Genomic DNA, 21,470 nt, shown 5'->3' with positions numbered 1-21,470 from the left:
ACCTCAGGTCCAGCTGTGCCTGAGGGACCCCTGGGAGGTGAGAGAAAATGGCCCTGTGTCACATGGCAGGTGGCCAGGGGCTGGGCACTAAGCCCATCCCATAAATCAAGTTATCTGTTATTTCCCTTTTGTTATAGCCAATCTTTAGCAAAGTTTGCCTAAGTATTCCAGCTTTGTCCCAACTGTGCCAAGGGGGATTAGGGACAAGGTCTGGACTTGACAATTGGCTGTAACATTGGAAGGGGGAAAGGATCAGTTTCATGATTGCAGTAGTGCCTCCTGAGATGTCCCTAAGGGAAAGATGAGTCACAGAGGACCATGACTGGGGTTATGAGACCCAGCGGTCCTGGGGCGTAGAAGACATTGTACCCCGACAACTTCAGAGACTCTGGGTCTGGTTTGTGCCTAGAAAGCTGGTGGCCCCTCTAAAATGTTCCTTATCTTTGTGCCCCACTGAGGCTTTTAAATTCTGTCGCTGGATGTTTAGTCTCGGAGTATCTACAAAACGTCCATGGTTGCATAGCTAGGCCCTCTTAGGTTCAAAGATGTGCAGTCTTTTCTAACTTTTGAGACTTCCAGAATGATCGTGTTTAAAAATAGTTACAAAGAAACGAAATAGGACCCAAAGAAAAGTCAAAAGCTCTTCTAGCTTTTTTCCCCCCTGAATAAACACACCCATTATTGAGAGAATCGGGCTTTTTGTGCAGTGTTACCACTAATATTAAACCTGATGAGACTGTGCAAATGTTAAAAATTGTGAGGCCTGCATTGGGCTTGCAGCCTCAGTCAATGTCTTCTGCTGCCTCTGATCTGCTCGGCTCACTGCCGTCAAGGACCATAGACAGAGGCGGGGCACCTGGTGGAGACTCCTGCCGGCGCACTGTGCTGGCCAGGGCGGTATGACCAACAAGTCTGGCTTCCCCAGTGGCTAATCCAATTATGTGATAGTTTATCGTGAAGCAAAATGTACTTCAGAGTGATCACTTCAATGGTGAAATTTCAACCCTTCCAGGGGAGGAATTTGTTTTGGCCCCCCAGCTGTCAGACCTGTGCTGTCCGAATGTCTACATGCCAAGGAATATGTTTAACCTGCAGGGAAGAATCATCTGGCAGATTCAGGTTCTCAAGCCTGACATTTTTGGTATGCTCAGCTCTTTGGAGCTGGTATGTTTTTTGGCCCCACTACATATGGAAAATTGACACCTTCTTTCCCATTTATGCCTTTCTTGGCATCATTAGTAGTATCAGACAAGAAAAAACTATTTCTATTCTTAGGACCTTCTGGAATCTCACAATTTTGAAACTGGAGAATTGATTTTTTTTTTCAGGTAGATGTGAGGGTCTTTAAAAAACCTATCATTTGGGCTTCCCTGGTGGTGCAGTGGTTAAGAATCTGCCTGCCAATGCAGGGGACATGGGTTCGATCCCTGGTCCGGGAAGATCCCACATGCCGTGGAGCAACTAAGCCCGTGCACCACAACCACTGAGCCTGGGCTCTAGAGCCCACGAGCCACAGCTACTGAGCCCGCGTGCCACAACTACTGAGCCCGCACGCCTAGAGCCTGTGCTCCACAACAACGGAAGCCACCGCAATGAGAAGCCCGAGCACCGCAATGAAGAATAGCCCTCGCTCGCTACAACTAGAGAAAGCCCGCGCGCAGCAACGAAGACCCAACGGAGCCAAAAATAAATTAAAAAAATAAATTCACCCCCCCAAACCTATCATTTAATACCTTGTTCACCCTTGGCAAAATCCTGATTAAAAGCAGGCAAGATGGCAATCAAATATTTAAAAATATTCAAAAGCAGCACTTTCAGCTGCTCTAGGCAGTGCCAATATTTCTCAGAGCAAATCTACTCTAACTACACTTCAGCTCTAAAATCAGACAAGTCTGATAAAAATAGAAATGAATGATTCTATTCTTCGTGAAATAAGACAAATTATGCTTTGGGAGAAAATAATTTGCTATAAAGTATAAAATGTTTTAATATTTATATCTTATAATAAAACCATGACATGTTTATAAACACTCTATCAAGCATTTTTACAAGGGGGCCACCGCTGACAACCGGAAACGCAATAAATATGCAAAGACACACTGAGTATGAAATATACATCTTGATTTTATAATCGTGTGTGCTTTATTTTTTACACAAATGGAATGGAAGTGTCGAATATTTACACTTAACAGGAGTGTAAGCTGTGCAGTGTCTCTGTAAACTCCAGCCCAGGCAAGGAGTATGTTTCCCTCCCTCCCATCCGGCACTACAGCTCAATGGAGGAGCATCCTGTCAGAGAGAAGCACAAAACTGTCATATCGAAAGGATCTCACGCATACAGCCTGGTGCACTCAGAAGTTAAGACACATTTAGGAAACACAGATTCAAAAAGGAGAGAAGAAAAGTTTGCCATCTCATTGGGAGTCAACCTTGTCATTTGGTTGTCTGTCCTCCTGAGTTGCTAGGGAGCTTCTGTAGTCTATCTTTTAGATGATCTTTGTCTAAATCGTTCACCTTAGTTTACCCTCAGCTGCTACAAGAAACTGCACAGCTGTACAAGAAATGATTTCCGAAGCACAGTTTTCAGTGAGGAAGGATATTTACAGACTAAAGTGTGTGTGTGTGTTTCCATCCACATTCATTTGTACCCAATGTAGTATGTGTATACATGATAGACATACCACATATACCATAAGTACAGAGAAGTAAAATGTATATCCACAGAATTCTGTAGGGAGTCCTCTTTCAAATCAGTTGTCATGGGAGGTACTCCACATACTCTAAGGGAAATGTCCCCTTTTGTCCTCTTTAGGAGTGACAGATTACTATGATAAACTTAGGAAGTAGCCTGAGTCTTTGACTTAAATATTTTTGTAGGAATTTAGGCAGGACCAAGACAGGAAAAAAGAGATGTAATTTCACCAGCAAGTCCATTCAATCTCACCAGAGCAATCACCAGCTGAAAAGCAGAGGGAGCTTCACATGAAAATAGGAAAAAGAAAGCTTATGAATGGAGAAAAAGTCTCTCTCCAAACCAAGGTGATGGCATGGCTTCCATGAGAAGGAAGAGGTTTGGTGTCAGAATAATTGTTGGGGCCAGAGTCTGCCTTTATTGAAAGGAAGTGTCCTCAGAGCCGTGGGATGGTGCTGGGAGCAGGCTCACTTTGGACCAGGCTTCAGGCAGAGGCACCCAGGTGCCGGCAGGGCCCAGAGCACGTGCATCATCACTGCCAGGGCAGCGGTGCAGGCTGGCTCAGTGAGGTGTGATGGAGCTGGCTCCAGTGCAGGACCTCATTCAGGCTCAGCTTTGCCTTCTGGGCTGCCTGGGTGAGACGGTGACCCAAAGAATTTGTGTCGTTAGTCCAGTGTATGGACTTGCTGTCTGAATCAGCCATGAGCCCTTTTAGGACGGAAATACTAAGAAGTGGGTTATGGGAGAGGAGATGATCAGAGATGTGAGAAGAGAAAGGACAGGAAAGGTGGAGAAAGAGGAAGAGGAAGGGGAGAGACTGAGGGTAAAGGAGAGATAGACAAAGAGACTGGGGATCAAAGGGGAGGGAGAAAAGAAGGAATGCGGGAGAAAGCCAACAACTCAGAGAAGACGGGAAGGAAGGATAAAAGGAGAGGTACACAGAAGAGAGCTGGAATGAGAGAACTAGGAGGGGAAGAGCAGAGGGAAAGAATGAGGAGAAAAAAGAGGCAAGAGCCATAGGAGTGAAGAGCTTTTCCCTGGCTCGGAGTCCTGAAGGGCTGGCAGTAGGATCTAAGACAGCTCACAGGCACCTGAATGCAGGCTTCGTAAAGATGGGCGCACTCAACAGAGCGAACCCAAAAGCTTGGAGCCGGGAGAAAAAGCCTGCAAAGAAGTGGCCAACAAATCCTGTGGGAGGAGAGCAGAAAAACAAATGCCCCTGCAATTAGCTGACAAATGGGATTTTGATTTTGGTAAAGCTGAGACCCCCGTGGTGCTACACATTGTACCAGAGCATGAAAAATAGCACCAGTGAGACGATCTGGCACTTTTCCGAAAGGGCCCAGCATGTGAAGGTGACGTTGCGCCCCCAGCAAGCCTTCAGATTGGAGAGAGCTCTCGACAAAGTTTGCAGTGTTAGCACCAGTCTGGCCCCAGGCTCCAAGTGCATTTGCACCAGTTGTAATCTGGGTAACTTTCATGCCATTTCCACACAAGTCGTCAGATTTGCTGCAAAACACACTGGTTCACTGGAGCCGTAGAGACCTCAACATTGGGAAGCGCAAGACAACACAACAAATGGAGGTGTAAATTCTACAGGAAAAGACCCTCTCTCACCAATTGGCTTGGTGATTCTTCAAGCAAATATATATGTATATATATATTTATATAAATCTACATAAAAAAGTCAGTGCAAATGCCAATTCTAATCAGAAGCATCTACACTAGGAAAATAAATAATTATATTACTACAAAACCAAGGGTTGGTGGGTTCAATCTGATTGTACTCAGCCACAGCAATACTTAAGATTAAATGGAAAGCACATCACATGACCCGTGGAAACGTCTATTCATTAACGACAGTCCTTTACATAAATGGTTGCATGCTTAGTTGAGAAACCAAAGAAGTCATCATGGTGGCCTAAAAGTCGAGCTGGGATCAGGAATGGCATTCTGGTGGCAGAAAACTTCTGGGAGTAAGACTGATGAAAGCAGGCCTTGACCTGAAACTGGCGAATTGCAGACATGGACACATTTTTGACATTTTGAGCGCTCCAAGGAAGTCTTGGGAAATTTAACTTTCATCAGAGGGAAAAATGCACTGCTAGCCCTTCCATTGGTAAAGGTAGCCTCAAGACTATAGGTAGATGCATGATTTTGCATTTTTGTGTTTGTTTTGGTGACTGCAGCCGGGCAGACAGTGGTAGTTTAGTGTAAGACGGATAATGCTTGCTTTTGGAAAGAGACCCTCATTCTGAGCACTGATGTTCTTACTGTGAAGAAGCCCCATCACTGCTGATGGCTGTCTCTTGCTCTCCCATCGCAGCCTGCATGCTGGTTTGCTGCACAGTGTGGCAGAATCCCTGCCAGGTCTGATGTACCCCAGAGATAAGGCGATGGGGCTTAGTTTGGGCATGTATACAACCCAGAGTTGAGTAGTTATTGAGATCACTGAAAAGTCTCTCTCTAAACGCCCTGGGCACAAGCAATGCTGATGTCACCAATGGCTCTAAAGTGGGATATAGGCTTCGGGAGGTTTCTTTTTGTAAATCATCATTATTATAATTGCTAAAAAATAAACTTGGTCCAGGTGCATCCCCCAAGAAAGGCAGTTCAGTTGGTTGAGCTCAAAGTCATTAATGGTCTTTCCTGATGGTTCTATCTCTTTGTCCGGTACACAGAAAAAAAAGTCTGTACCCCTCACGCCCCACCCCCCCCCCAACCAGATGCTTCCCTTCTCTCTCTCTTCCTCAGAGAAATAGTGCATTTTGGGGCAGATCTCTCCATGGCTCTATACCTTCTCTGGCTATTACAAAACCCTCAGTTACTTGTGAAACAGACAAAAAAAAAGTCCTAATTATTCATGATGGCCAAAATACTAAATGATCCTTTAAGAACTGTATGTAAGTTAACTAGGAACAACATTATTCAACTATTTGCATGGCAGGCCCAGGTTGTTTAACAAGAGAAAAGCAAAAGCAAAAACTTCCCTTTACATCATTTGCATGAGTTTGTCTCTGAAAGCCATCAGCTTAAAAAAATGCATTGACCAAATATCCTCCAAAAATATTCATGAGGGTAACTCATTAAGGGATGTGCTCCATGGGAGTGTGTCACTAATGTGGAAGGGAGATCATGGGAGGTAAGTGAGGGAGAAGTCTTTGTCAGGCTTCAGAAGGAACTCAGATGCTCTCAGTGGATCATTGGCAACAAAAGGGAGAGTGCAGCTTTCTGTTGTCCAATCGGGTCATCTGCAGGTCGTGCATACATTTAGTCTTTCAATGAATTAATCTTTACAAAATATTTCACAAAACTTCTTTAACCTATAGAAATTCATTTCTATACATTTAATATATTTTTATTATATAAATTACTCTCATCTTTAGTGCCTTCTTTAAGTTTATAAATGGCAAAATAAGACGATAAACAATCATAAAGCTAACCCCAGGTGGAATCCCCTCCTCTCAGTGAGGTCAGCCCTCCACACACTCGCAAATTTTATGAAATGCTTGTCTTTGCAGATGCCAGGAAAAGAAACTACACACTTATCCTTCCCTAATATTATGCCGTCTCCAAAGGGACTCCTTTCTTTTTTTCCCTTCGTTCTTTCTTTTGCTTGTTAAGAAATCAAAGGAGGTGCATAGCTATAAAATTCGAAGTGTACCAATTACAGATGTGGGTAATGGGAAGGTTGGTGAAGTTCAAGTGCTGGCAACTTTTCTTTAAAGCAAAAAACACAGGGAGCTCAGCAGCTAAATCAGCTCTGGACATCTGCTGGGTGAGGAGGCTGCCTATCTCTTGGGCACAAAGCCCGTCAGAGGTTCGTCCCTACCCCTGGCACTCTGAGCAAAGCAAAGCCTTCCTGCGTACTGCACTGTCTTTTCTGTCCCACCCTTTGGCCCCTCCTTCTCCTTCATGGCTTCACACAGTTTGTGTTGTACATTCATAAGAATTCACATTGACTGCAAAAACATAAATGCAACAGAAACATAAAAGCCTCCAAGTAGTGTATTATATATATTTTGTTCTTCTAAATGCTCTTCTGTCATTGTTGGAGGTGCAGTGGCTAATTTATAACTTCTCCTTTGAGGGAATCCAGATGAAAGGCCCAGATTGCTCTTCAATAACAAGCTTGCATTGGTTATAGATATCTTCTAAGGTGTCACCTTGGACAATAGCTAGAACAAAAGCAAACACACCGGAGTTAGGAGTCACTCGCTGGCTGGTGAAGAACCACCATCAATCACGCAGCAGAAGCTCAAAGAGCGACAGACAAACTCATCAGGAAGCTTAATATTACTTTTTATTAGTAAGAAAAAGCAGAAATTCACTTAAGCAAAGTCACAACAATGATTTTAAAAAATCCTTACAAGGCACGTCCTAGATTGGTAATAAATGCACCATGGTCTTCCTACTTTCTACATGTCGCTCTGTAGTTCTGCATAATGAATCATTCATTTATTTAAATATTATGGGTGTGTACTCTGGGCCAGGCACTGAGCTAGGCATTGATCAATTTTCAGATTGAGAGCTCCCTGTTATCAAAGAAAGCCAGACTTATATTCTCCGTACTGTACTTATTTTGTAAGGGGCAGAAATTCAAATATTTTAGACATGGAGGAAATAATAAAGATTTTAGAAGAAACTTTAGTTCATCTCCTCAACCCCCAAAACCTTTAAAAGAAAACCCCATTCATTCTCCAAGTAATCTGGTAAATTGAGATTTTACCTTACAGGGCTGTTTGTAGTGAGAATACCTTATGGGCAACTACTTGTAAAAAACATAAAAATAGGAGGAAACAAACAAACTGTGTATTACCTAAAACACCAAGTCACTTACAGTAGATTTAAATACATTTTATTATCTCCTTTGAACAGCAGCTATCTTGTAGATAGATATCCCAAACACGTCAGTCCTATCCATATGACACTAGGGCTTAAAAATAAACTGTTACTGAAACATGGTTTAGATCTGCAAAAACAATCCTCAGAATGTATTGATTATGATATTTTATCCCTGAATGTAAACCACTGGTCAAAATGTACATTGTTTTGATTTAAAAGAACATCTTGGATGTTCTTTTAGGATGAAACATAACTCATATCTTTGTTATTAACCAAAATTTTACTTAAGATTTACCCAATTCAGCATATTTGCAAACTGCTAAGCCCATGGCATTTTCATATTCTGAATGAGAGAAAAAAGAAAACACCAAACTTCATGCAAGGTGACTCAGGAGGAAAGTTCTTGTTTTTAAACCATCAGTGGTAAGGCAAATTCCATAAAGTTTGATGGCTCTTTGGATTTGATCAGTGTTTCATGAACACATGTTAACGATAAAGAACCCAGGACGTGATACCCAGGACAAAATATCCCCCCAAATTCATGTTTCCAAGGAAATATTTAAAAAGAAAAAAAAAAGTTTTGCATTGAGACTTGACATGGAATTAATTGAAATACAGAAAGTGTTTCAACATTTTCTTCAAGTGCTGCTAATGGGGAGACAGACCCATAGGTCCCTGAAGCAAAGGACAGAGGCCCTGGGCTTTCTTCCCAAGAGTAACTGCTTTGGACAGTACACATTTTGAGCCTTAAAAGTTTCTTTTTCAACTTTTCTGATGATCTCAGGGAGAGAAGCTGAATGAGGTATTAATGCTTAAAATCTCCTTAATAGCAGGAGATAGCTCAGTGGCATCTGCCACTCACGGTTTCAGGTAGGGCCAGTGGGAACCTGGAAGCTGAATCCAGAGAAGAAAGAAACCAGAGTTTTGGATCAAATGGAAGTACAAGGAAATAAGGGGTTTTTAGCAGGAAGGTCTTAGGGCCCAGGTACACCAGGCCCAGAGCCCTCTCTATACCAAATGTCAGACAATTTATCTCCTTTCTCACAGCACAAATGTAAATGAAGTTTTACCTGTAAAATATTCTCCAAATTCTTGTTCTAGCTTAATTGCACGGTCATAGGTTTTCTTGGCTTGTTCCTCTGTTAAACGCTTATTCATCTCCCTGGGAAAATGAGAGTTTGCTATTAGAACACAAAGGGAACATACCAAATCCTAGAAAACTACAATGCATGGTGAAAATGAGTCCTGCAGGAAGCCTAGTGTAATCTTAGCAGCAGCCTCCTATTCCTCTTTGCTGGAATATTTTCAGCCACTAAGACTCCCTCCCAGGGGGCTCACTCTCTCGGAGGGCAGTCTCTTGGTCCCAACATGGGACTGAAGCAGGATCTGTTCCGTCATGATTTCCAGTCACTGGTTCTGTCCTCTGCAGCCCCGCAGAGTAGGGCCGAACTTCCTTCCTCCATGTCAGGCCCTTGGGTCTTTAAGTCAAGTGCTGATGTGTCCCTCGAGGCTTCCGCTCTTCCAGCAAAAACTGTCCTGCTTCCTTCATCTATTCTCTCATTGGATATAATTTCCAAATCCTAACCTTCCTGGCCACCCTTCCTTAGACTTTGTTCTCATCTATCTCAACCTCTTTTAAACATGGGATGTAGAATTGAACGCAATCTTCTAGGGTGGCCAGAGGGAGGAGAGGAGAGGAGACGGAGAGAAGGGAAGACACATCACAGCCTTTCAGAGCTCATTATATCTAAGAGAACAAGACTTGACTGTTCTCAGGTCCTGACCTCGCAGAAAGCTTTGATCTCTCAACTCTCCCATCCTCCCCAAGGGCTGCTGTTCATCTTCAATGTGGGCAGGAGACATGTGGAGTGGAGAAAGAGACAGTGCTTCCAACGAATTATAGAAACTGTGACAGGCCGCTCAGGCGTGTGTATCTTTCAGGCCAAAAAAGCATTCTGTAGCTTGCGCGGCTCAACTTCTGCAAACAGTGAGGCATGCCTATAGCAACAAGAGCCCTGAACTTCCTCTGTTTTTATAATCAGTGGAATTTCAAGGAGCTGCTAAAGATGGCTTGAATTAAAGATACAGAGAGAATGGGACAATCGAAAGCGCTGGGACCAAAATATTTTCAAACAGACTCTAAGCAAGTCATATCAAATAGTGAGCCAGAGAGAGGAGCTTGGCAAGAAGGAATCTCCGACGCTTATTTTGTTTATTTTTGTTCGGATAGAAGAACGGGCTGTAAAGGAATTACGCTGGGCATTCTCTGTCCTTCTTTCTGTTAGTCTGTCAACCACTGGTGTATCATTAACTGTATGTTAGTGCTGCTTTATCAATCGTAAGATTATTTAAATCCAATCTAGTCTCAAGGACAAATTGAGGAGGGAGGAAAAGGGAGAATAACCTAATCTATTGATTCACAACCAGTGTCAGCTTTATCCTCTCATGTCCTCTAGGTGTTAATATTTTTTGCCAACCAAACTGTACTTATTAAGTAAGAATTATTTTATCTTCCCATTTTTCTTAATCAAAGACTGACAATCATTGCCTCTGATCATCATAAGAATACCAGTGTGACTGCACTGATAAAAGTTCAGCTAAGAGCAAAGACAGTTTGGTTGGTCCATCGGGAGGCATCGCAGGTACAGGTAGAATTTTGAAGGCATTGCTGCCTTCGCATGTCACTTTAGGATGCCAGACATCTGGGTCATGAGCATGTAGTCTCAGGTTAATTCCTTTTTCAGAGCAAGTAACTGAGGTCAGAAGTAGTAAAGGGACTTGCCTAAGGTAAAAGAGTGAATTTGATGTATGAACTCAAAGTTCTTTTTTTCTTTTGAAACCAATTTTTAGTGAAATAGACTTTCCAGTATACCAAGACTTTCTTTCAAAAGAGGCCCTTATTTAGAAAAACACAAAACACAACTGAAGTCTGACACTAACACAATTCTGGACTTGATGTTGAAGGCTGCAATATACAGAAGTGGGAGTTTCCTGAAGTCTTGTTGTTGAAGTAAACCCATCTTCAGCTGAGGGATGGTATCTATAATTCTCTTCCTAAACAGCACTAGCCCTAGAAGCTTTGAGTGGCTGTCACTCTTGGGTGGCAGGAGATGCTGGGCTAAACCAAGGTATCTTCTCACAGAAAGAAAGTGTTTTGCACCAGATGTCAAGAAATCATGTAGTTCTGGTTCTTCTTTGACTTCCCTGGCCCATACTTGTCTGTCTTCTCTGAATTCCCTTTGCATTTATTGTAGCAATACTGAATTTAGGATTTTATCCTCTAATACATGAACTTGTTTTGTTTCCCTGCCCAATCTGCTAGTTCTTTGAGGGCAGAGACCATGGTTTGTTCACTAGCATGTGGCATGGAGCTGAGTCAACACTTAACCTACTGAATGAGTAAGTGAATGAAGAAATGAAACAATGAACGACTGGAGAGCTAGACAAACATAATTATGATACAGTTGAAGACAGAAGTAAACACAGGCCATCATGGGAGCAAGAAGGTAAAAGCAGATTGGGGTGGAAGTGTGGGGAGCCACAGGAAAGCTTCTTATCGCCATGGGATGGTGGTGGGGAATAGAAGTCACATGGCAGGTACAATGTAAAAAAACACCTCTTTCATACACACCCTTGATTTTATGCTCCTCTGAAGAGTCAGCTACGTATGTGCTAATAAGTGCTGTGGTCTGATGTGGATGATGCACTAGAGAATAATGTGTGTGATGATGTATCAGTGCCTAAATGTGACAGCTGCCATGCTTTTGTTCCAGGTGACCTAGCCTTCACCCCTCCCTGAGGAATGGGCAATTCATGCCAGCTTTGCTCCTCAAGTAAAACCCTCAGAAAAAGAGTGAGCTAGAAAGTAAGCATCTAGCATTTCCTAATAAGATCACATTGGTTTGAATGTCACCGTTACGGCACTACGCATATGGCTGTAGCAAATGATGTCAGAGTCACTATCTCATTGTGGAGTCCAGCCTTCAGCAGGTTTGATTTTCCTTGATGATACATGGCCGTGACAGGGCCCTAAGGCAAAACTAAACAAGGCATCTCATAGTTGTGGAAAGCAGTAGACCTTCTCCTACTGAGAACATCCCCCAGTGTTGCACTGAACCAAATGTGCAGCTGCGGTTTCTCCCTCAGGCCTCCCTTTCCCCGGAAGCCACTTATCCCATTGCATGTTTATGATGTGAAAACTTATTTTTCTATTTCTGAAACGGGCCTTTAAGATGCTATGCCCAGGAGGTGGGGGCCATATTTCTATTCTTCTTATTAATGTTAGCATTATATAATGTTAGCAGTACTAATAACATTTACGAGGCCCTTCTCAGATTATAAATCACTTTTACTTAAGGAAATGTGCGGTTGCTTAATTCACTTTGCTCAATGCCCAACACAGTAGCTTACAAGAGGAGGAATTTAATACGTACCATTAGGGATAATACTATCAACCATTATTTTATCTTCAACACATATTTTTGCACAGTGCTAGCTGTGGGCAAAGCTCTTTATGATATATAAAGAGGTATTAGTACCTAATTAGTACCTAATTTAGGTATTAATACCTAAATTCATGGGGCAGAAGGTACTAAGAGTGACCTCCTGACTTTAGTTTTTCATCCTGGTAAGAAGTTTGTCCATCTTTTATTTATGGGAGTCTATTCTGATTTTAAGATATATCTCTGGGAATTTCCCTAGAGATCGACTATGTATTTAACTTAATTCTCTTAGACTGCAATTCCAGCTACTGTCGCTTCTTCCTTCTAGAGAAGGTGCCGAATAATTGGTCGATATCCTCTACAAGTAACTGCTTTCTCCTCTGGGATGAATGATTTCACTGTCTTTGGTCTTTCCATAAACACTGTTTTCTAGTACTTTGTGGTTCACTTCTGAACCCTGCCAAATGCTCTAATGTCTTGAGGCCCAAATGGAGGCATATTTGGGCAAAGCTCTTACAATGGACACACTGGTGCCATCTCTTGTGGCCTCTTGGAAATGGCACTGTTTACATGGTTTGTAATGATAAAATAGTCTTATTCCTCTTACAATAAAGTAACTTGAAATCTTTTATAGTAATAATAGCTACCATTTAGTGAGTGCTTATTATATGCCAAAGACCATATGGAGAACTCTACATTCAAGACGCTGTTTAACCTTGACACTAGCTCTATGAGGTCTGCATCATCAATGTGCTTAGTTTAGAGGTGAGGAACTAAATCTTACAGATGTTAAGCAAATTGCCTGAGCTCACATAACTGAACAGTGGCAAAGGAAAGAACCAAACCTAGCCTGATTAATTTTCAAGTCCCTGCTCTTAGCCTTTTTGCTCAGCTACTTTTATGGCTACTGCAGCGTCACTTTTGTATGAGAGTGGTCTACAAAATAATGCCACCAATTTGTATCAAATTGGCACAAAAAATATTGTTACTTTACAGCCAGATCATGAATATCTGCCCATTTTGTTTACTGATTTTTGCAGGAAGATATTTTACACATTCGCTTAAAGATAAAAAGAACAAAAAAATCCAAGTCATGCATTTTCCCCTTGTTTATAAATGTACACAGGTCTGGAGCCTTTGGTTAAGCTTGTAGATGTTTTACTGAAAGGCCACTAAGAAAACGCCCTATTAAGGATAGCAGTCTACATAACATGAGGTTTTAATTAAGAAACATGAGAATTCTATGCTATAACAACGTGAAATGCCAATGCAAAGAGTCTAAAATATTGTTTGCTCCCTCTATGAAAACCCACACATTTAAAAAAATTTACTAGTGGAACTGCTCTCCAAAGTAAGAGATAATTTAAAGATGATTGCTTCCTATCATTTGGAAAGCAAAACAAGATAAAACAAAAACAAACCAAACCAACCTACCTTCAAAACTGCAAGACAAAATGAAAATATCACACACACAAAAACAACTTGTGAAATGAAAACAAAAATCAAGAAACATTAGTGAAGACATTTTAAGGAATTATTGACATTATGTCTCCAGTGGTTCAAAAGAACTTTCACCTATCATTAAAAAAGGGAATTCTTAAAAAAAAAAATCAACAATGGCAGTTCCCATTTGTAAGCATTTATGACAAAGAGCTGTTAACAATTTGCTCTGTCGTACGGAACAGGGGGCTGGATGAAGGCCGCTGCTGTCCTCCACTTACATCAGAGGTTCCAGAGACTTGGGTTTAATGAAGATGGCAATGGGATAGAGCTGGGCAACTTGTAACCGCTTGATAGCATTTCCTGATACGTCAAGTATACAGTGTTTGCCCTGGAAGAAAGAAAAGAAAAATATGGAGTTAATCCAGGAAGAATGATCATAATCAAACCAAAAGGAAAAAAAAAAAGTAAGTATGTTTTAGAGGGAGGTAAAAGATACTGGATTTCAAATTTTGAAAAAGAATCATTGCAAAGCATAAACAAAAGTTGATATACAGGGTTATAACCAAATGTTTGCAATAATTTATATTTCTTACTCCTTTACTAAGCATCTGTCACTGGGATAGATATTTTACTTGTGTTATCTCAGTTAACTTTATTTCCTTAAATAAATACCTGATGCTCTGCACAAGGAAGCTGTGTAGCCATATGTAATATGACTGAGTCCACCCTCATGAAACGCTCATAAACCATATCTGAAAACAACTGTCAAAAAGAAATTCCCAAATTGTCAAAGAAGAAATTCCCTACCTATGAGGTACATATTATCAACTGCATTTTACAGAAGAAAAGACTAAGGCTTAAAAATACTAACTTGCCCGAAGTCTCAAACCCAAGTCTTATTGGTTGAAATAAATAGATACCTTATTGTCTCACCCTGACCAATGTTAAATCTGGAAGAATGGTAATGTGAGTTTAGAACAATCCCATAAACATTTGCTGAGTGTTTATACGTATCCTGCCTTCGATATGCTCAGTCTAGTATAAAGCAAGGACAGACACAAAGAGTTACCTTAAATATTTTATCTTAAATGTTGAGAGATAGGCTTGCATAGTGTCTAAATATCTTGTTTCTTAACAAATAAAAACCCTATTACACTATAGCACACCTCATTTAACTTGCTTTCCACTGCAATGAGTGCTCAGAGCAAGGAGCTGCTTTATAAAGTATTTCTGGAAAAACAGACACATTTGCCTCACATCATATTCTGCCTCCTGGAGGGAAATGGCTTCATTGCCCCGAGGCTAAAGAGCTTTACAAAAGAAGAGAAAAAGCATACTATGCAAATAGAAACAGTCCTAAATCAATAAAAGGGGATAAAAACTCATCCATAATATCCATGTAAAAATGAAGAGAGTCCAGTGAGTGAGTACTTGAGCTTTTATAGGAGAAACACACTAAGATGGCTCAAGCCTTTACCACTTAAATCAATTCCAAGTTTGCTACCTGTGAAATGCAGCAGTTATAATAAAATGTCTAAATGCAGTTTGATTATTCACTGGCCAGAACAGTTCGCTATAACAAAGGTTGTGTCTACGAGAATAGATGCCATTATCCGGGAAGCTGATTCGAAACAGTATGATATAGCTCAAAGAAGCCAACTTTCCAGAGAGAAGAAAGCAGACCCATCTTCTTACTGTATTCTCAGACAGACAGGAACATTTCTTGTTTAATCTTTTTAACCAATACATTAAAAGGGGGGGAAAAGGTTGTGTCAAATCAAATCAATCCAACAAATATGATTGCCTCTTAACTCTTTTTTTTCTTCTATGAAATTGGTTCTCTGTGTTCATAGGAGATTAGGATCTTTCCTTAGGCAGATCTTAAAGGTACACTGAAGTGCTTTCCTATCCTATTCTCTCTTGAACGTTCTTCTCATTTCCACGCCCTTGAAATCATCAGGAGGAGGGGAATCACAGCATCTACACCTCCTCTGAGTTAAAATATCTGCCAGCAACAGGCCAGGCAGTCCTCCCCATCTACCTACCCCTCCACCAGGAGGATCTCGAGTTTTCAGGGAGATGAAAAGTTAACTCCTGCTAACAAAAAGAATTGAGGACCCTGATCTAAACAACAAAGAAGAGTGACAAAGTTTTTAAAGTAAATTCAATGTTATGGCCAAAGATAAATGAGTCAAGGACAAAGTGAATCTCCATAAGCTTCAAGCTGCTAATTGCCTTTAGGTTTATAAGCTCCCTTTCCTCCTCTCCCCGCCAGATCAGTCTTTATTGAGATTAGAATAAAGATTAATGATCTTGCTCTAAAGGGATTCTCTGCTTAGAGGTCTTAAAAGGAATATTTAATCAAAATTTACAACTGAAATCAGGAAAGAGTAATGACCAAAAAAATGCAGTTTGCCACTTGGGAACCTTCTTCAGGGGAGACGTAAGATGATTGGGGAACATACCCTTTCTGCTACAAATCTCACAGACTGCACACTGGTTCCATACAAGTTGTCATTGTACTGGCCGGCTTCTATAAACTTGTGCTCTTGGATGTCTTTCTCCATCTGTTCTCTGGAAATGACAAAGTGATAGTCTCTGCCATCCACCTCGTAGTCACGCTTTGGCCTCGTAGTATCTTTATAAAACAAAAAAGATGAAAATAAGGTAACTTTATACTCATAAACTTCCTTTATACATGTATTTTTACACCCTCAGCATAGATATATAAAAATATGTAATATGAAGGACCATGACATAGTAGCAGGTCCCAGGCTTAGCCTCCCACTGTGAAGACTATAAAACTAGATAAAATATATGGAAATATATTTTCAGGCATCAGACAACAGGCAGTGTTGGGCTGTAATACTTAAGAGCAACACGAAGGGACTCCGCATTTACTCCATTTTCATTTCCAAATGGAGAGTGTCTAGAGGTCATGTAGTGCTAGGAGACTCTGAAGTTCAGCCAGACTGTGCATTTGGTTGACACGCCAGAAGGGCCGCATGTTATGAGGTTACTCTCGACTTACTCTAGACCCACCTTCACAAACCCTAAAACCAAGTCAAAACTGGAAGAAGCTGATTTGTCAGTAAATTATTACCTGCCAGAACAAAAACTTAATATTCTATAAAGGAAGATAACAAAATCCAGATGCCCAATAATGTAGCATCACTATGCCTAGCACATGATAAAAGATTATGGGACAAGCAAAGAAGTAAAAAAATGTCTCATATTAAAAAATGGACATGCAGTATAAATATATTCGGGGATTTTAAAAGATGTAAAATGAGATGGTCACAGTTAAGGAGGGACTAAAAGTCATCAACTCTAACCATAGATAGAAATGGTTAAACTGTTTGGTAAGAAGAGAAGGGAAAATAATTTAACGTTATAAATTAAAAAAAAAGTTAAGATAAATGTCGCATGATATCACTTATATGTGGAATCTAAGAAATACAACAAACTAGTGAATGTAACAAAAAAGAAGCAAACTCACAGATACAGAGAACAAACTAGGGGTTATGGGGGGAGGGGCAATATTAGGGGTGAGGGGGTGGGAGGTACAAACTACTGGGTGTAAGATAGGCTCAAGGATGTATTGTACAACACTGGGAATATAGCCAATAATTTTGTAATAACTGTAAATGGAAAGTAATCTTTAAAAATTGTGTTAAAAAGAAAGAATACAGGAGGGAGTAAGATACATTCTATACCTGCATTGCTCAGTGTGGTCACCAGCAGCCCCATTCAAGAGCACTTAAAATGGAGCTGGTCCATACATGTACAATACACACTGGATTTCCAAGACTTACTACCAAAAATTATGAAATACCTCAATAATTTTTAAACTGATTACAATTGAAATGGTATCGTTCTGGATATATTGGGTTAAATATAATTTATCCTTAACATTAAAAAAATGTTAAAATATTTTTGATCTTTTACCCAGATATTCTTCCTAGAAATCCATCTTTAAAAATTATCAAAACTTTGGGGCTTCCCTGGTGGCGCAGTGGTTGAGAGTCCGCCTGCCGATGCGGGGGACGCGGGTTTGTGCCCCGGTCCGGGAAGATCCCACATGCCGCGGAGCGGCTGGGCCCATGAGCCATGGCCGGAGCCTCTGCTCCACAACAGGAGAGGCCACAACAGTGAGAGGCCCGTGTACCGCAAAAAAAAAAAAAATTATCAAAACTTTGGATGAAGTTTTATCCTTAAAGATATTCACTACATTAATTTATAAATTATAATTATAACACATAATTATAATTGTATTTGAGTTATAATTCATAATATTGAAAAGTAGAGAAAACCCAAAATACCCATAAGTGAGAAAGTATTAATTATGATATAATAATCATTTAAAATAGTTATAAAATTTTAAATGATATTAAGCAAAAAATATCTATCTATCTATCTATCTAATATGTGCCTAATCATGGGAGAAAATGCATGAAAAGAAAGAATAGGTAGAAATCTATGAAAATATTAGCAGTGATGTTACTTCTGGGTACCTTGTGGGATTCTGTATTTTTATTTTCCTGTTTAACTTTTTATCATTTTCCATGTTTTGTACAATGAACATGTATTGATTTTCATAAAGTAGTGCTATTAATTAAAAAAAGAGAAAGAGGAGACTATGCAAGGTGGAGGGGAAGTAAAAATGGTGTTAAAGGATTTTTTTTTCTTTCAAAAGTGGAGGAACAAGCTGGGAGCTGTGACGAATGGCCTAGGGTTTGACCTGATCATTTCTATCTGGAGTCTCTCTCAGGGTATGCTCTGTGGCAAGGTCTCTTCCCAGAATCCTTGCTGGGAACAGTTTCATGAGACAGCACAGTCGTCCTAGTTCCCTCCTGCCCATGTACTGCACACATGCAATTCTTGCTATTCTTCTGTATTCCGGGAGACATTTGCAGTCTTGAAATGTAAGAGACACTTCAGAGCATAAAGCTTAAAAACTGCAGAGTGAGAAAGAAATATCTGTTGAGATCAGATTTAAGAGCTCGATGATCTAATAAATTAAAATTCCCTGGTGGGTTTGTCTATGTACACAGAAGGCCTCTATGTATTTTTATGTGACACAGTGGGCGTAGAGATGGAAGTGGTGAGTGGGTGGGTGGCGAATGGGAGGAAGGAGAGCAGATAGCCTCTTACAGGCATGTAGCCCTGAGTGTACCAGAGGGACCAGGAGACCTGATGATTGTCCATAATGACAAGAAAGCAGATTAAAGTTTGCAGTGGCCAGGAGAGTGGGTTAAAATTTTATAATCCTTCTTGTCTGCATCTTCCCAACTCCTGAGGCTGTGAAACACTTGGGAAAGGCTATTTTGTTTTGCAATGACACACGGCCCTAACTCATCCTGAGGTGATTTTAATAGATGGCTTTGTTTCTGATCTCTTTTCTTGTAACTGAGGGTGATCATCAGTTAGATCCATTAAACCTGTAACCTGCCTTCACTGACTGAGCTCACTTTGTTGTTACAAAAAAACCTTGCAGGTCCTCCAAGCGTCACACAACCCAAACAATGTGTTTGCCTGAGCTGTTTTTCAGGAACTCAGAGTCAGCTGCGTCCAGTTCGAGCTTGAGCTGGTTAAGACCACCGACCCTCCAACTGGGCAAGTGCCAATGTCCACTTGGTGACCTGACATCAGGGGGTCCCAAACTCTACCCTCAGAACACGCTAATGCTGCGATTTTCTGAACATGCTTGCCATGAGGAAGCCTGTAGCTTACTTGCACCTGCAGAGAATGACATTTACCTCACCTTTTTCTTATTTCCAATCACCCTTCCCCATGCTCCCCACACCTCAGACCGCCCTGCTCCTTCGTCCCACAAATATCCCGTTTCTCGCCTTCGAGGAGGCAGCGAGTCTGAGAGTCTGAGAGTCTGAGATTCGTTCTCCAGTCTCCTCACTTGGCTGCCTCGTGAATTAACCCTTTCTTTGTTGCAAACCTCGGCATCTCAGCGAACCTGGTTCGGTAATGTTATTCTATGGGAAAAGATACTTCAGTGGCATTTCCATCAATCAATAAGAACATACCGATGCCTATCAATAATCCTATGCTATTTTATTTATTAAAAAATATATATATATTATTTATTTATTTATTTTTGGCTGCATCGGTCTTGCATGCAGGATCTTTCGTTGCAGCGTGTGGGCTCTTTGCTGTAGTGCGTGGGCTTCTCTCTAGTTGTGGCCTGCAGGTTTTTCTCTTCTCTGGTTGTGGTACGCAGGCTCCAGGGTGCGTGGGCTCTGTAGTTTGTGGCACGCGCGCTCTAGGTGAGGCACGCAGGCTTAGTTGCCCCGTGGCATGTGGAATCTTAGTTCCCTGACCAGGGATGGAACCCGCATCCCCTGCATCGTAAGGCGGATTCATTACCACTGGACCACCAGGGAGGTCCCTTTTTAAAAATAAAACAAACAAACCTATGCTATTTTAAATGCTATGGGAGATACAAAGAAAGGATTCATCCTGCCCTCTAGGGGACCACATCATTTACTCACTAAATAGAGAACAACACATGGCAGCGTAGATGAAACGTGTTCGGTGGGGAAAATTAAATGAGATGCCTGGAAACTAGGTAACTGATGGTATCTGAATCACTGGAGAGACTACTGGAGGAACAGAATTACATTTTATCATCTCAAAAGGAGACAAGCTTTGTTTAGATACTTACGAGGCACACAGGAGCCAAATTTGTCAGGGAATTCAGATATCAAGTCATCATTGATCCGATCCTTCATGGGGCCCAGGATAATCACTGGCCGGGTATAGTTTACTGCAGAAATGGAAAGGAAGATGCAGATGAGGAGAAAGACTTGGAAACCACTGTGGTCTTAAGGCAAAACTGCCAAACACCAAGAACTGGTAAGGGTATTACTTCGGTGGATAAACTGCCCATACAGCCCTGCATAGGGAAATTGATGTTTAACACAGTGTGTTGGCTGAGTCTACTTTCTGGAATTTATCTACTTTCTGGAATGTTTAATACCCAGTGTGTTGGCTGAGTCTACTTTCCGCAGGGAAAAACAACTGCAGTGTGTCAATGAAAAGAAACATTTGGAGAGGTTTTGCTTACTCTACAGTTATGCCTACACAATGTCAAAACAACTACTGCATTTAGTCAATTGAACGGGAGAAAAAGTAGCTATTTGACCATCGTTCAGGCAATGACTTGAAAAAGAAATCATCTGCAGTGATGACACCTTATGTTTTTTTTTTGTTTTTTTTTTTTTGCGGTACGCAGGCCTCTCACTGCTGCGGCCTCTCCCGTTGCGGACCACAGGCTCCGGACGCGCAGGCTCAGCGGCCATGGCTCACGGGCCCAGCCGCTCCGCGGCATGTGGGATCTTCCCGGACCGGGGCACGAACCGGTGTCCCCTGCATCGGCAGGCGGACTCTCAACCAGTGCGCCACCAGGGAAGCCCACACCGTATGTTTTTATAATTTCTTTTCCTTAGCTCAAAATACTCTCCATACTCTGCTTGGATTTGGATTTTCCCAATTCCTTTGTAATCACGGGGTTACAAGGAACTCTAAAGTTCGTTTGGTACAATTCCTCCTCTGATGCCATTAGCCTCTGTATAAATTCCTCCCAGGCTTCGGAGCAGCCTAGAAGGTAGCTTATACCTTACAACAGGTCTGCTAAAAAGCCCTTCTTAATACTGAGTGGATGTCAATCTGCATGGAGATTTTATGCATCGATCCTGCAGGTGGGGCTCTTTATGATTTGGATGTGCTCTTTCCCATCTGGAGGGCAGTTCCATTCTCTCGGGAGCTGTCATTGCCCACATTCAGCAGGGAAGCTGTTTGCTTGGTCACAGGGCCAAAGAGAGAGCATGGTCTGGCCTGGGAACTGCTGACTATTAAGGAGTTTATTTTCCTTGGTCCTTCATTCTTTCCCTTCTGTAATGGTGTCAATCAGGAACCAAAGCATGCTAGGAAACTTACTTTCCTGTCTCGTGACAGGCTCATAAGAAAGAATGAAGTCTTCTTGTCCTCCTGAGAAGAGAAAAAAGGAAAATTACGGTGGACTAACAACCGAT

General features: G+C 41.4%; 1 protein-coding gene across 6 annotated transcripts in view; it reads right to left on the bottom strand.

Annotated features, from left to right (window-relative positions):
• Positions 1-4,866: 4,866 nt before the first annotated feature.
• DLG2 (discs large MAGUK scaffold protein 2) overlaps positions 4,867-21,470 on the bottom strand; it is a 2,046,181-nt gene continuing 2,029,577 nt past the window's right edge. For 5 of the 6 annotated variants that reach the window (XM_029208177.1, XM_029208181.1, XM_029208178.1 and 2 more), the window contains 6 exons: positions 21,376-21,426; positions 20,102-20,203; positions 15,888-16,060; positions 13,701-13,810; positions 8,608-8,699; positions 6,142-6,870 (listed from right to left, as the gene is read on the bottom strand). In XM_029208177.1, coding sequence (XP_029064010.1) covers positions 6,764-6,870; positions 8,608-8,699; positions 13,701-13,810; positions 15,888-16,060; positions 20,102-20,203; positions 21,376-21,426 — 635 coding nt within the window. In that variant the 3' untranslated portion in view covers positions 6,142-6,763. Of the gene's footprint in view, positions 6,871-8,607; positions 8,700-13,700; positions 13,811-15,887; positions 16,061-20,101; positions 20,204-21,375; positions 21,427-21,470 lie in introns of all 6 variants that reach the window. The other variant, XM_029208176.1, reaches the window with a different exon arrangement.

Source organism: Monodon monoceros, unplaced genomic scaffold (assembly GCF_005190385.1).
Source record: "Monodon monoceros isolate NGI ecotype Baffin Bay Population unplaced genomic scaffold, NGI_Narwhal_1 Super_Scaffold_7, whole genome shotgun sequence".
In the NCBI taxonomy this organism is placed as follows: Eukaryota; Metazoa; Chordata; class Mammalia; order Artiodactyla; family Monodontidae; genus Monodon; species Monodon monoceros.
Note: the sequence above shows the minus strand (reverse complement) of the source record. Positions and strands in the feature narration are given on the sequence as shown.